Below are 13,481 nucleotides of genomic sequence, written 5' to 3'. Positions count from 1 at the left end.
TCAAGATAAAGCCAAAATGCTCTCAAACCTTTTACTCAAAACCGCCATTAAAATCAACATTCCTTTGAAAGTAATATTAAAAAACTACCAAGTTAAACACCAGAAAGTCTTCCACTCCCTCACATCCTGTCGGTAAGGGGGAATTACCGTACACGTTTTTGTATTCATTTAAACCACGCCATGTTTTCCAAATGCTCAAGTCCTTCACAGAAATACACAAAAACACAGTCAGGGCTTTATTATAAATGTCTCATATACTGTACAGGTCGCCCACATTTACAACACAAACACTATATTGCGTCCCGAGATTGCACTTTCATCATAAAATCTGCATTATTACCTCATTTCTACTTGATAAGTGAAATATGCAAAATAAAATCTAGATAAATACTCACTTTCATCGATATATTCAGTTAACATACAGTTTCTATGGTAACTCTTACTCCCAATCCTTTACTCATGAATCTCATTTCCTCCAAACAAAAGTCAGTGGTTTCTTATAAAGCAAAAGTGCAGTAAGTAATGGTATAAAGCTAAATAAGACACTGACAGTCAACCTAACAAAGCCCTTTAAATAAACTATAGAAACAAGCAGCTTAGCATAATGAATGTTTTGGCATTTGGCTCTCCTTGGTTGTGTCGACTAGAGGTGCATTGTAGCAGAAAAGTGGAATTCTGTGCACAAGCTTAGGCTAAATAGAGAAATGTGTGATTTTGACGGTCAAACTTGTTCTACCAGACAAGTTTAGGTTAATAACACCTTTGAGCACACAGGAATGAACGTACTATTAGTCAACCCCAGAGCTACATGCAGCTCTTTAAAACCTCTAATGCGCCTCTTTTGAGGTTTGATGGACTAAAGCAGGGGCTGGACTGGGACTGAAAAACAGGCCTGGACTCTGACCAGCCTGGCCCAAAATTAGCGTAAATGTGCACCTACCACCCGCCTTAACGGAGCACATTTTCTCCAGTTCGGCTTTACCCAAATCTAAAAGCTTCTCGGCTGGAGAGCAACAATGTAACGCCTTATTTGAAAGCTGCATTTTTTTTTTCGTCATAGTTTTGTTTCTTCATGACTTTTTGTTGTGTTTTTGTCACTTTTTTGTCACATTTTTTCTATCATTTTTTTGTTATGGTTCTGTCACGTTTTTGTTGCTTTGTTGTCGCGTTTTTGTTGACTTTTCATCACATTTTTTGTCATTTTTCGGCACATTTTCGTTTTGTTTTTATCCTCTTTTTTTTGTCGCTATTTTGATGCTTTTCTTTTTAGCTTTTAGATTTGGGTAAAGCTCGGTTAAGGCGGGACCGGTGGCCCTAGAGCCAGTGGCCCTTCTGTGCTCTTCCAGAATGGACATATGGCCAGTCCGCCCCTGGAATAAAGTAAACCCAAGAAGTCATAGAGTAACAAGCTGCTGATATACGGTGTTACGTCTGGAAGTGACACAGGGGTTTGTTCAGATTTTCATAGAGAAGGATGCCCTCAAAGCCTGCTATATTTCCTATAACTGCAGCCTTCATTTATGAATTTATTGTCTACATCTGTGGGGTTGCGGCTCTTTTAACCCCTTGTACACGTGCGTTGACATGTTAAACACTGACTTTGTAACAGCACCTATTGAAATAAAGACAATATAATAAATGATGTATAAATTAAAGATCAGAGCGACAGTTTGATAAAAGAGCAGCTTCACACAGAGCACCGATGACTCGCCTCCACAGTGCAAATGGATCTTCTGAAGGTTCTGGTGATGTCATATTGTTTCTGGAATTCAAAGTCTTAAAGGGTCGTTAGCTGCTGCTGCTGACGGACTGCAGTTTGATCCAGGGGTTTGTTCCTCGGACCTGCACTGGGGGGCTGTTGTGGTAGATGTCTTTACACAGGTCGTCCAGCGGGGGCTCCGGGTCTGAGGTCGCGAACTGAGCCCCGTCGTCCACCTCTTTTCTGATCTCGCCGTCGATTTCCTGCATTGAGGAGACAATAAACATGCTTAAATGTAGAAGAATTCTGAAAGAAAGTTTCTATAGGGTTTGTACAGATGACGGCAATTCAAATTTAATGTTTTAACGCATTTTTAATCCCCAAATACGACATTTTTAATGCCTCAAATGGAGAAAAACTGGGGATACTTCTTTTCTTAAATGTGTTTTTATTTTGTTATCCAGGGGCGGACTAGCCATATGCCCATTCTGGAAGAGCACAGAAGGGCCACTGGCGAGTCTTGGGCCACCAGTCTAAATTTTCTCCTTAACCTCTTCAACCCCCGCCTTAACCGAGCTATACCCAAATCTAAGAGCTTAAAAGCAAAGCAACGAGTGAGCCAGAAAAGCAACAAAAAAGTGACAAAAAAGTGACAAAAAAACATGACATTAAAGCAATGAAATAAGCAATAAAAAAAACGACAAAAAACTGAAGAAAACACAACAAAAAGCCACAAAAAACGTAATGAAAAAACAACAAAAACCTGCTGCAACAATGTGACAAAAGGGTACAATCACTTTTGTAGGTCTTTCAAATGAGGCATTATACTGTTGCTCTCCAGTGGAGAAGCTTTTAGATTTGGGTAAAACCGAACTGGAGGAAATGCACTCGGTTAAGACGGGAGGTAAGAGGTTCACATATGTCTTTGTGGAAGTGCTGCATTTACGCTAATTTGGGCCAGGCTGGTCAGAGTCCAGGGCCCTTTTTCAGTCCCAGTCCGCCCCTGTCATTATCCAAGAAATGTACATTGAAAGCCAGTTTCAATCAAATGTAATGCTTCTTAAAGCGCAATGAATGGCCAAACCAACTTTTTTTCCTCTGCTGATGAACTATGTATCTGATAATTCTGCAGTATCATCTTCTGTTGATAGTATATAGGCTAAAACTGTGTAAAACTGTGTGTGTTCTGCCCCCCAATGGCTAAAAGTATACAGATTTTGAAAGTCATGAACGTCTTAACCTCTTAACTCCCGCCTGAACCGAGAGCATTTTCTCCAGTTCAGCTTTACCCAAATCCTGTAGGCCAGTGTAACACCTCATTTGAAAGACCTACAAAACTAAATTGATCTTTTTCCTCACATGATCAGATTTTTTTTCATCACTTTTTTTGTGGGCATTTTCTGCACTTTTTCGTCAAATTGTTCGATTTTTTTTGTCAAATTCTTATCACTTTTTTGTAAATTGTTTGTCACTTTTTTGTAAATTGTTTGTCACTTTTTTGTAAATTTTTTGTCACTTTTTCATCAATTTTTTGTCACTTTGTCAATTTGTCTTTTTTTTGGTAAATTTTTTGTAAATTTTTTGGCACTTTTTTCACATTTTCATCCTTGTTTTCGTCTCAGTTTTGTTGCTACTTTCACCCGTTTTTTTCCAGAAGCTTTAGGATTGGGGTAAAGCTGGAGAAAATGTGCTCGGTTCAGGTGAGAGTTAAGGGGTTAAATCCAGCACATTTAAGACTTTCCCTCCATTAAACTTTTTCCTGTTATGGAGCCATTTCGAGGGATTACTGACCATTAAAATGAGTGATGCTTGGAGTTGTTCGTCACTATGGAAACGGTCCTAATGTGTCTATGGATTTTGAGTACATTGGGATTATGAGAAAAAAGTGACCGACCTTCAGCTCCTCGACCGACGCCATGTTGTTGCTGAGCATTCGTTCCTTCAGCAGCGAGATCGGGTCGTTCTTACTCCGCACCTCCTGGATCTCCTCCCGCGTCCGGTAACTGGGAGAACGAAGGCAAAAACAGTTGTGTCGACTAAAAGCTGGGGGAATTTCAGATTTCTGAGAGACTTTTCCGTTGAAGTTGCTGACCTGACTCCTGGGTCGCTCATGCTGTGTCCGTGATAGCGGTAGGTCTGCAGCTCCATCAAAATGGGCCCCTGAAACAAAACACATCATCATCAAACAGAAATATATCAAACGAATAATCCCTCCATAAACTGGCAGTCTTTTTGTTTTTAAATCAAGGAAACAGAGGTGGTCAGTAACTATGTGAATCTACTTTAAGTACAGTACTTAAGTAGAGATTTTAAGGATCTGTACTGTAGTAGTATATACGCTACAAAACATGAAATACAATAATTTCTACACCACGCTTTCTAAAACAGCTCAACAGTAAAAGCAGAACTCATGCCCCTAGAGGCCATAAGCGCCACCTCAGATATCGCAGCATGTTGCAGTTTTTTACTCATTAACTGTCCGTGAGAGTAAATACTATGCTGACAGAAAAGACAAAGGGAGAGAAGGATATTGTACATTGTGCCAAAACATAATGACACAATGGAGATATTTTCTTCACTCAAACATGGCTGTAAATACTGCTAAAGCGGCGCAAGCCCAGTTAGCTTCTTCTTCGTGATTCTATTAGTGTGTATTGTGACTCCGACCGGGAGGCAGGGAAGTTGCAAGTGTGGTTTTCTGGCCAGAGACACCAGGGGGAGATGAAAGACCCTCCAATCATCCCACTAACACTTGTATTACCTCCAGAGGGACTACGAAAAGGATTTATTAAGGTAAACAAGTTACTTAGTTCTTCTTTAAGGCCTTATGATACTGCAGACCACTAGGTGGCAGTGTGCAGATACAATGTCCATGTCAATTTGGGCACAATATTTATCAATTAAACAGATTTGTATAGTATCAACAGCAAATGGTAATTTTGACTGATCAACTTATTCAAGCAATCGTTGTTGTTTACTTGTATTGGTGAATGTCAGGCATCAGCTCATGCATCAAGGCCTTTCATGCCGTTTCATAAAATTACCGAAGCAAAGCCCTGTTTGTGAACATTGTATTTGACTATCATTGAAGTTATATTATTTATTTACTACATTAAATTGACAACCACAGCCAGTTGTATCTGCACTTTTACTCAAGTATTTGACAACCACTGCACAGATGAACTCACCTTTCCCGATCGACAGTGGTCGGCGGCAAACTTTGTGGCCTCTCGGACACAGAGGACGTCCATCCCGTCCACCTGCGGAAACAGACGTCCACGAATTCAAAATGGCGCCTCTAATTTGTAAAGAACATAAGACACCAGACTAAAAATAAATCCAGGAAACAAGAGACACATTCAGAAAGATTCCAGATTTGGGAGTCGATTGTGTGCAGCATCATACATGAACATCAGAGTCTAGGTGAATGCTCACACCTGCAGCTGCCGGGACGTTCCAGACGGTCCCGTTATAATGTAAGGTCTGAACGGGGCGACCACAGAGGACAAGACCCCTGCAGTCACGGACCAAGACCAGGCAGACTAAAGGCAAGAGAGCGAGGAGAAGACGCTAAAGACCTCACCCTGAGCCCGGGGATGAAGTCTCCTCTCTTGTAGTAGTCGGTGCTGGCCGCGGCGCGCTCCACCGAGGTGCCCATGCCGTACCTGTTGTTCTCACACACGAACACGCAGGGCAGTTTCCACAGCGCCGCCATGTTGTAGGCCTCAAACAACTGACCCTGAGGGGGACAGACGGAGAGTTTAGATCAGTTTTGGAGGTCTTAGCTTTCAAACAGGCTGTTCTCTCACCTGATTGGCCGCTCCATCTCCGTACAGCGCCACACAGATCTGCCCGTTGCCCTGATACTGACAGGCCAGAGCGATCCCAGCCCCCAGAGGAACCTACATTGTATTAAACAAGATATTATTAGTTCAGTATGGTGGAGAAATACTTCATCTTTAGTGATAGAAAAGAACCAGACTAGATGGTGGGTTTTAACCTCTTAACTCCCACCTGAACGGTGAACCCATTTTCTCCAGTTTGGCTTTACCCTAATCAAAAAGATTCTTGGGGAAAAAGCACCAAAACAGCCACAAAAAATAAGAAAACAAGGATGTAAACACAACAAAAATGGGACCAAAATTCAACAAAAATGTGACAAAAATGCAACAAAAAAGTGACAAAAATTCAACAAAAATGTGACAAAAAAGTGACAAAAATTCAACAAAAATGTGACAAAAAAGTGACAAAAATTCCACAAAAATGTGACAAAAATTCCACAAAAAAGTGACAAAAAAGTGACAAAAATTCAACAAAAATTCAACAAAAATTCAACAAAAATTCAACAAAAATGTGACAAAAATTCAACAAAAATTCAACAAAAATTCCACAAAAATGTGACAAAAATTCAACAAAAATTCCACAAAAAAGTGACAAAAATTCAACAAAAATTCAACAAAAATGTGACAAAAATGTGACAAAAATGTGACAAAAAAGTGACAAAAATTCAACAAAAATTCAACAAAAATGTGACAAAAAAGTGACAAAAATTCAACAAAAATGTGACAAAAAAGTGACAAAAATTCACCAAAATGTGACAAAAATTCAACAAAAATGTGACCAAAAAACAAACAAACAAAACAAAAAAGGTGACACAACACAGCAACAACGCAAGGAAAAAGATCAGTTTTGTGGGTCTTAGCTTTCAAATGAGGTGTTACACAGGCCTGTATAATAGCCAAAGAGGACAGAATGCAATTGGTTCAGGCGGGTGGTAAGAGGTTAAAGAGAGATACCTGTGCGCCCACGATGCCGTTCCCGCCGTAGAAATGTGGCGCGTACATGTGCATCGAGCCGCCTTTACCTTTGGCCACGCCCCCTTTACGACCTTTAGGAAGATAACAAGTGAAATACTGGTTTAAATGGCCGTCTCGGTGAAGTATAATCGACCACAGAGGAGCTACATGTACACAAAGTAAAAATTAGCAGTATATTTTGTCCCATTAAAAAAAAAAACAGTAATGGAACACTCCATGAGCAGCAGGTGGCGCTGTGCCGATTTACCAGGTCGTGTTGCTGCACAGAGGGAAATTTGAGCGTGATCTCCCTGTTATTGAAGGCTCTGACTGAGTTCTTTCCAATGTAAAAGGGGAAAGAAGGGCAAAAACAAAAAGTCTCCATCACTGAGTTCCGGAGATATCGGCCATTAAAGGGGCTAGATGCAAGTTGGTCATTTTATGCTCACTACTGCCACCTCAGGTCTAACGCCTAACTGCAGCTTCTATATTAAGCTCGTGCATGACGGCACTTCAGACCCGAATTTACAAATTTAAGATTTTTTTGAGTGACAGTGCAGGATTTTAGAGGCAGTTGTGGTGAACAGGTCATTCTACACATTAGGACATGGCTGGAACATGGGGAGGAAAATACTTAATTTGAACATTTTTAAACTCTGTATAGTCCCTTTAAGCAGCATTAGATCGGCCGACAGCCAATATTGTCAAATATCAGTGCACTATAGCAGTCAACCTCTACAGCATCATTATTCACAAGACTACTTAAAGGGGGGTATTATGCAAAATCGACTTTTTCAAGCTTTACATCATGTTATTATGTCATTCCCTCATTAAAAACATGCCTGAAGTGTTGCCTTGGTACATTAACGTATTTTTGAGTAATCTGTAAAAACTCTGATGGCGGCCATTTTAGGGATAGGTTAGTCCTCCTAGGAACGCCCCCACCTCCTGGAGACGCCTCCGAGCTTTCGTCACCAGCCGAGTAACCTCCTCAGCAGAACCCCCTCCCCACTGATGCCACAGACAGCGTGTGGAGGGGGCGTGTCGGAAAGGCTCAGAGGTTCTTAAAGAGACAGAGGCCTATTTCAAGACATTCACTACAGCCATTTTGAGAGAGCAATTTTATACAAGGCAGTTATTCTAATTTACTGCATTTACAGACCAACAGAAGGTTTCGTAATCATTGTAGTGTGATGTAGACTGGTGCTATGTGATTGAAAAAAGCATAATACCCCCTCTTTAAAATTACTTGCACTTCCTACTTTGAATACTTAAGTTCTTTGTACAGCCAATACCTCTGTACTTTCACTGAAGGAAAACATTTGACTGGACTACTTTTACTTTTATTGGAGTAATATTTGACAAGTAGCATCTGTACTTTTACTCCAGTAATGAAAGTGTGTCCACCCCTGGTTGTCTCACCTGTGAGTTCAGCGAGGATCTCCCTCACGGACACTCCTCTCGTGTACGTGAACGCGTGGGCTCTGTACGCCGTGATCAGGTGGTCGGTTCTTTCAATGCCGGCCTCGATACCTGCGGCACACGCCTCCTACGAAAACACAACAACATCCTAAGTTAGTGACAGTGTTTTGCTTATGCGGATGCTCACGGGTCTTTATACCTGTCCGTCGTAGAGGTGACAGAAGCCTCGGATGATCTTCTGCTTGTAGAGCTGATCCGCCTTCAGCTCCATGCGTCGGATCGTCTGCATGCAGCGGTAGTAGCTCAGGCCCTGGTCACGGGTCAGGACTGCGGAGTCAGCGGGACCCTCCTCCAACCCATGGAGATCACAACTCTACACGGTGTCCAGAAGAGAAGAGAAGACGTCTGACCTCAGGGGAAAACGTTTGTCATTTTTAACACATGTGGAGAAAAAAACTCACCTTGATGTTGAAAGAGACTTGAGGAGTGAAATCTGTGAACGACCGAGAGGCGACGACCTGCGCAGCCTGGAAACAAAAACACACACAAGTCAAGGAAACAAACGCTTCACATACACAATGCCATTATTACCAAAGCATTTCAACAACATAAAGGAAGATTATACTGGAGTAGGTGAAGAAATAGAGCCCAAAACAGGTTCAAATTGTTAGACAGATCAGTTTCTTTACATGAAATCAAATCAGTGCACAGTGTCATTAAGATACTACTTTGGACAAACTAGTTTTTAAATCTACAATTAAACAGCCAAGTGAAGTAAATTTAGCATCACATGTTAGTTTAAGCCAAGCATTTAGAGACTAAAGCAGAGGAAAACAGATTTAGTGCCGAGTGGAAAGGTTTCCCCCATTAACCCACCAGTCTGTTCATAAAGATGGACATTTTTCACATCGCAAGAGCCAGTGATGAGACACAATGGAGATTATTTAGGCGGATAAAACCTCTTAACCACCGCCTGCAGTTACACGTTTGACCTGAGGTGGCAGTAGTGAGTATAAAATGGCCAACTTTAATCTAGCTCCTTCTGTAACCGAGCACATGTTCTCCAGTTCAGCTTTACCCAAATCTAAAAGCTCCTCAACTGGAATTTACAGCCTATAGGCCTCATTTGAAAGCAAAGACCCACAAAACTGACTTTCCTTGCGTTATCGCAGCTTTTTAGTTGCTTTTTCCATCACTTCTCTGTCGACTGTTTTGTCTGTATTTTTTATTTGCTTTATTGTCACTACTGTGTCCCTTTTTGATGCTTTTTTGTTGACTTTTCATAACTTTATCGTCTGTTTTAATCTGTGTTTGTTGCTTTTGTGTGGCTTTTTTGTTGTGTTTTTGCAACAACTTTATTCTCATTCACATCTCTTTTTGTCGCTAGTTTCATTCAAGAAGCTTTTAAATTTCGGCAATGTCGAACTGAAGAAAATGGACTCGGTTAACCTCTCAACTCCCGCCTGAACCGAGAGGATCTTTTTCCTCACGTCAGACTTTTTTTCATTTTTTTGTTGAGTATTCAAATCATTTTTTGTCACATTTTTGTCATTTTTTTTGGTCAATTTTTTTTATTTTGGTCAAATTTTAAATCAGATTTTTGTCATTTTTTGATCACATTTTTGTCGTTTTTTCGTCATTTTTTGTCACATTTTCACATTTTTGTCACATTTTCACATTTTTGGTCACATTTTGTGTCATTTCTTGTCACATTTTTGGTCATTTTTTGTCACATTTTTGTCATATTTTCACTTTTTTTTTGGGTCAAATTTTAAATCAGATTTTTGTCATTTTTTCATCATTCTTTTTATCACATTTTTTATCACATTTTTTGTTCACATTTTTGTAATTTTTTTTGGTCACATTTTTTGGTCACATTTTTGTCATTTTTTCATCATTTTTTTATCACATTTTTGTCATTTTTTTGGTCACATTTTTTGGTCACATTTTTGTCATTTTTCCGTCATTTTTTATCACATTTTTGTCATTTTTTTGGTCACATTTTTTGGTCACATTTTTGTCATTTTTCCGTCATTTTTTATCACATTTTTGTCACATTTTTTGGTCACATTTTGTCACATTTTTGTCATTTTTTTAATCACATTTTTGTCATTTTTTGTCAAATTTTTGTCAATTTCTTGTGCCATTTTTGCCACTTTTTCATCAATTTTCCGTCCCTTTTTTGTCAATGTTTTCTCACTCCCGCCTGAACCGAGAGGATCTTTATCCTCACGTCATCAGACTTTTTCATTTTTTTGTTGGGTTTTCAAATCATTTTTGTAACTTTTTTGTCATTTTTTGGGTCAAATTTTTGTTTTGTTTTTTTGTGTCAAATTTTAAATCAGATTTTTGTCATTTTTTGGTCACATTTTTGTCATTTTTTGGTCAATTTTTTATCACATTTTTGTCATTTGTCACATTTTTGTCCATTTTTTGTCATTTTTTGTCATTTTTTGTCAATGTTTTCTCACTTTATTGTCACATTTCTATCATTGTTTTCATCTGGGGTAAAACCAAACTGGAGAAATGTTAAAAGTTAAAAGTCCAACTGTTGCTTCATTGACAGATTTTCACTGAAAAACATTATTGGCTTAATGTGTATATTTTGAGTTTGTGGTAGAATGGGGACAATACGGAAACTTGAAAAGCCCCACACGGTTTGGGAATGACCCCAATCCCGCTGTGATGTCGCCCTTTTGTTCATCTTTACAAACAGACTCATCGTTAGTTTCCATCCACACATACAGTGCAACCATCGCCTGGTCCTTACAGCGGAGTCTATGAGGTCTGTATCTAACTCTGGATCTCTATCTGCTCCCGGAGGAGGTTCAGGAGGAAGCTTCCGGATGTGTGTCGCCCCTGACGACACATTCACGAACTCTGATAGGTCGATAAGGAGCTGCGGAAAACAGGAGCCCACCAATCAGAACGCAGCGTGACGGCCGCCAAGACAACACATGAGAAATCACAGGAGGAGGAGGGAGTTCAGTTTTAACTATGGTCTAATGGGACACGATACGACCTTAAATAAACAACATCAAAGCATAGGTTGTACAAGTGGTCAACTAGACTGGGCTGTTAACGGTTGACGTTGCTCAACTCGTCTGAGAAGCTTCTTTGTGTTCATCTGATAGAACTTCTGGACGCTACTTACTTCTCCTGCCCTAGGCCTCTTTCACTCACTCAACTTTCCTGGCCTGCCAAGCATTTTCAGTAAACATTAAATAAGGAAGGGAACTTTTTTCTTATAATTTGAATTAACAAGTTCCTCTTCTGTGAATTAGCTTGTTGCAGAATGTGGCTACGCTAGTTCCTCTGAGCTGAAGTTGTGGGGGCGCTAGCACTTCCTGTTCGTATTAACTTCCATTAAGATTAGCTTAGACCCGTTCGAATCATCGTATTTCCTACAGATCCTGTGGTGGACAGTGAGTTCCTGGTAGACGATCACTTCCTGCAGGTGAACGAGTCGCTGTACAGTGTAAATGTTTCCGTAGAGGAGACGTCTATGTTCATAAGGATCAGTGAGTTTGTCTCGAAGCTAAAGGCTAACATTAATTTCATGCATTATACAATTTGAAACGGCGCCTTTTATTAAAAAAATTCTATCATGTTAGCCTTTAGCTTCAAGACAAACTATCAATCCTGCCCACAACATAATCTTTAGACGATATGATTATTATTCCAGGAAAAGAATCCAGACAGGAAGTACTGGCGCTCACAACTTCAGGTCAGAGGAACTAGCATAGCCATACCGTGCAACAAGCCAATTACAGCTGAGGAGAATTAAGTGGTGATGTCACAGCTCTACTTCCGGGTCCGCAGATGCACGAGAAACGACAAAAAACTCCATGTTCAGTGTTGAGTTTCAGATATATTAATTGTGGTATTACTTATTCATTTTCTTTATTAGCCAAAAATACCGCACCTACTGCTATAAAAGTAATATTTACCAAAATCGGTACATCCGGGTTAGCGGAGATAAATGCTAACGGCTAACGCTAACCCCGGAAGTACTGACTTTAGTAAATATTGCTTTTTTTAGCAGTAGGTGCGGCATTTCTGGCTCATGAGTCTGAGAAATAAGTAGGTTCAGTAACTCTCTGTTGAGTTTCAGAAATATTGACGGTTGTTTTTAGAGGGTTTTTTTCTCGCATATTTGCGTGACAACAAATGTTATAATCTTAGGACTTAGAGCAAAGAAGCTTCACAGAAAACAGATGAAAACGCCCTGAACACAAACAGCTAGAAAACATCTGAAACTCAATATTGAGCCACACTAAACACCCTAAACCTACTTTTAACCCTGAAGCCCAAATTATGAAGTGAAGTGTTACATTTCTGAATATTGTCACAGGAAATGAAGCACAAAGGGTGAGGAGGAGAAGCGTCTTACCTCGGAGACGGTTTGTTCGGCCTACGATTCGGTTTGCAGGCGGGACGGGCAGCGGGAGAGAGGCCAGACAAACATTAGGTTTCTGAGAGGAGTTAAAAGGAGCAAGGCAGGAGTGACAAAACACAAGGTTAAGCGGCAGCAAACACAATAAACCAACTAGTTTTTAAGCCCGTAGAAGGAGTAAGCACATAATACTCTTCCATGCAGCTTTACTTTAGGAAATAGTTCATTGAAATCACAACTAGAATGATCCATGCAAGTTTATTTTGCTTTGTGTTGCAATAAGTGGCCAGTGAAAAGTATTAGTCAAATGAATCTTCTTTGTCCTCAACAACAAGTCTGCTCTGTTCAGTCAAATTGAATTCAGAGTGGAACAATTCAGGGCAATGACTGCACATTTTCAAGAATGCACAAACAATGCTCCATCTTTCTGAGGCTTTAGGCGTGACTGTGTTGGGGGAAAGACTGAGAAAATGTGAAATAGTAAATAAACGTTAACCAACGTCATGCAAGTTAGGTGTGACCCCAGTTTCCAACACCATGTAGTCTGGCCAAGTGCTTTTTATAACTACGAATTCATTCATTATTTCCACATGCTACTCCAAGTGCAATGATAAACTCGCAAAACATAACAAGCATGCGAGAAGGAGGGAATCAGAAGTCACGTCAGGCAACGAGCAGCCGCACAAGGTCAGTAAACACAGTCGGGTTAGCAGTTAGCATGTTAGCATTCCGCATCAACCCAGCCAAACTAAACACCGCAAAAGCCGAAATCAAACCCCGGGGACTCACCACCTTCCGGCCCGTGATCCGACACAGTGCGTTGGAGATGAGAGTTAACATGTTTCTCATTGTGTCGGGCTGAGAGGAGCAAGTTGAGCGGGCAAAAGTAAGCCGCTCGCTCAAATAGATGCAGTGGAGTCCGTTGATGAAAAGTCCCCGGGCAGAACGTGACACCAAATCAATGGTTCCGCGTTTAAAAGTTCCACGCAGATACTTTAAATTAAAATGACAAAGTGAAGTGGGTTTTCAACTGTATGTACATATTTAGAAAAAAGGGAAAAAAATCAATATTATCAACGCATACTAAATACAAACATGTAGTCATCAGTTCGAGCAGTAGAGCTGTTTATTACACATGCTTTCATAAAATAAATGCCTCTTAAACCCC

General features: G+C 40.2%; 1 protein-coding gene across 4 annotated transcripts; it reads right to left on the bottom strand.

Moving 5' to 3' along the window:
- Positions 1-1,681: 1,681 nt before the first annotated feature.
- LOC306978074 (pyruvate dehydrogenase E1 component subunit alpha, mitochondrial-like) lies at positions 1,682-13,244 on the bottom strand. 4 transcript variants are annotated; one of them, XM_079576534.1, is made up of 13 exons: positions 13,103-13,244; positions 12,311-12,331; positions 10,688-10,816; positions 8,379-8,444; positions 8,117-8,290; positions 7,918-8,044; positions 6,496-6,587; positions 5,509-5,601; positions 5,283-5,438; positions 4,888-4,959; positions 3,792-3,859; positions 3,594-3,702; positions 1,682-1,962 (listed from the first exon to the last, which is right to left on the bottom strand). In XM_079576534.1, the coding sequence occupies exons 1-13, from the start codon at positions 13,160-13,162 to the stop codon at positions 1,789-1,791; spliced, it is 1,341 nt and encodes a 446-aa protein (XP_079432660.1). In that variant the 5' UTR covers positions 13,163-13,244; the 3' UTR covers positions 1,682-1,788. The 4 variants fall into 4 exon arrangements, with proteins under 4 accessions (XP_079432660.1, XP_079432662.1, XP_079432661.1 ...); XM_079576536.1 differs by lacking the exon at positions 10,688-10,816; XM_079576535.1 differs by lacking the exon at positions 12,311-12,331.
- Positions 13,245-13,481: the final 237 nt, after the last annotated feature.

Source organism: Gobius niger, assembly GCF_951799975.1.
Source record: "Gobius niger genome assembly, chromosome: 18".
NCBI classification, from domain to species: domain Eukaryota; kingdom Metazoa; phylum Chordata; class Actinopteri; order Gobiiformes; family Gobiidae; genus Gobius; species Gobius niger.
The sequence above is the reverse complement of the archived record's forward strand: the minus strand, read 5'-3'. Positions and strand labels throughout refer to the sequence as shown.